Here is a 2,304-nt window from a genome sequence, read left to right on the forward strand (position 1 = left end):
AAAAGGCCTTGTTCCATTGTGTAGGTACAATGGATATCATTATCCAGGTGTGGATACTGAGATGTCTTTGTGTTATGCTGTCTGTCAGCTTCTCTTCATTGTTTTAATTTTACAAGATTTCATCACCTCGTCTGTTAGATATTGTGGAAATTTATTTCAACATGGCTTTAATTTCGATAATCCGACAATATTTGCTTGTAACTATGAGTAAATTCATTGCTTTGAATAAACGGATATTTTGGCTCTAACTGCATCTTTTGTAGGTCGATCGGAGCTACTGTAATCTGATACTTTACAAAATAGGGGATGAACTTTTTATTTTTAAAATCTAGGAGGAGATAACTCTACCAGGCTACAAGCCGCATATTCACCTCACTTTTGTGAAGCGAAATTAAAGGCATGTTCAAATAAATTCCCACAACATCTAACAGAAAGGGTGACGAAATCCTGTAGAATTAAAGCAATGGAAAGAATGCAAGCTAACAACAGACAGCATAATACAAAGAAACCTCAGTATCTACATCTGGACAATGATATCCATTGTACCTACACAATGGACAATGCCAAAGGGCAGCCATATCTCCATGATAACCCCAATAGTGCTTATAAAACTCCCTAATCCTAATCCTTATATATATATATATATGTATATATATGACTTCCTTATTGCTTGTATATTATATATACATATAAGTATCGGGGTTATAAGGAAAAATCCGAAATAGTTTAGTTTTTTACAGTCAAGCAAACTACGACATCCTTTTCGTACATCTCCCACCACTGAACAACAGACTACGATATTTCCTCTTTTCGCTAAAAATATTCCCTGCAGCATATCCCGTCTCAACGAAGGACGAATTCTCATATTTCAACCATAGCGCAATCTATCAGCTAACTGATAGTCAAGTTATTATCGAAGGCAACGGCAAAGAATTTGTTAGTTGATCATATTGCTTGTTTATTCCTTATCACTGCTTACCAATTCACCGCGTAATATATACACACATATTTTACACCCCTTTTGTTGTTAACTAATAATATTGTGCAAGAACAGTATTACATCCCGAATAAATTCATATCGTTGAAAAGCGAATTGAACAGATTAGCTTTCCTGACAGGAATTTTATGGTGCCATGAACCAGGAAGGAATGTCATTTACGATAATACAGAGCGCGAACCCGGCGAAGGAGAAGCTAATTAAAGTTCTTAACGAAGTGAAAGAACTGGATCTGATGAGATCATTCGACAATTACCTCACGAAGAGTTATGCAACATTATGAAACACGGAAAAGAACTGTCAAAGAAATGATAGGAAGAATTGAAACATATGTGGGAACGTTGGAACTTATCAACAAAGAATGGAAGGATTTTATTCAAACGGTCTCTCTCCAATAACAGAGGGCAGAGAAGAGAAAGTATGCGGAAATGATGGGAGATGACCAAGGGATGTTAAACCTGATAAATCAGGGGATGGAAGCAGTGGCGACTTTAAGAAAGTATAAGGGCGATTCAGAAGATAAAATTCGACATTTGGAGAGTCTGAGTAATCCCAGGTATTTACTCTTTTTGAATTCCTTCAGTGTGAATGTTGTACACATGTGGTTAAGGTAATATCCGACATGTTGCAAATTCACAGTTTCAAAGGATAAAACGATACCCCATTTTTCGCACCGGTATCGATTATTCTTTTCATTCCCAGTAATATTACACTGATCTCATTAAATCCATTGTTGAGAAATACAACACTAATAACGAAGTAGGTATCCCTAAGTTAGTGCTTCCCAACCTTTTCTTGACTAAGGGTCATTTTGGCTCTTCCATTTGCAGCAGGGATCACTTAATAATAAATCCCATTAATTTGAAAATAAACTTCGATCAAAACACTGAAAGTATTAGCTTATCAAACATTGATAAGAGAAATCCGATCTAATTCCCTACTCACTGTGCCGCCGCTCATGAAAAGGTGAGATGGGACAAACTTTCATTAAAATAACTGAATGAATCAGCAAAGCTGTAACGGTTCAGGTGCCTTCCATTCGAGGAGGTAGAAGATGCTGAGCACCAATCATTTTGCGAATATACATGAACTGCGCCTATCAGTCATAATTAGGTCTCTTTTATTTTTCTTACTGACATTGCCACTGAATTTGTCTTATCGACATCGTAAATTGTTGAGCTCGTTACTGTATTAACCAACTAATCGAAATAAAGGTTTGGTTAATCAAGTTTGAAGTCCCGTTATCCGAGTGTGAGAAGCAAAGAAAGTAAAGAAATCGACAAGAAGAAACAAAACGAAAGAAGCAG

The 2,304-nt window shown here is 36.4% G+C and overlaps 1 protein-coding gene across 1 annotated transcript; it reads left to right on the forward strand.

Annotated features, from left to right (window-relative positions):
• Positions 1 to 1,425: 1,425 nt before the first annotated feature.
• Positions 1,426 to 2,086, forward strand: LOAG_13459 (hypothetical protein; the record flags this gene model as incomplete). The annotated part of the gene is made up of 2 exons (XM_003148965.1): positions 1,426 to 1,553; positions 2,026 to 2,086. The coding sequence occupies 2 exons, from the start codon at positions 1,426 to 1,428 to the stop codon at positions 2,084 to 2,086; spliced, it is 189 nt and encodes a 62-aa protein (XP_003149013.1).
• Between the last annotated feature and the right edge of the window lie 218 nt (positions 2,087 to 2,304).

This window comes from Loa loa, assembly GCF_000183805.2.
Source record: "Loa loa unplaced genomic scaffold supercont3.857, whole genome shotgun sequence".
Lineage (NCBI taxonomy): Eukaryota > Metazoa > Nematoda > Chromadorea > Rhabditida > Onchocercidae > Loa > Loa loa.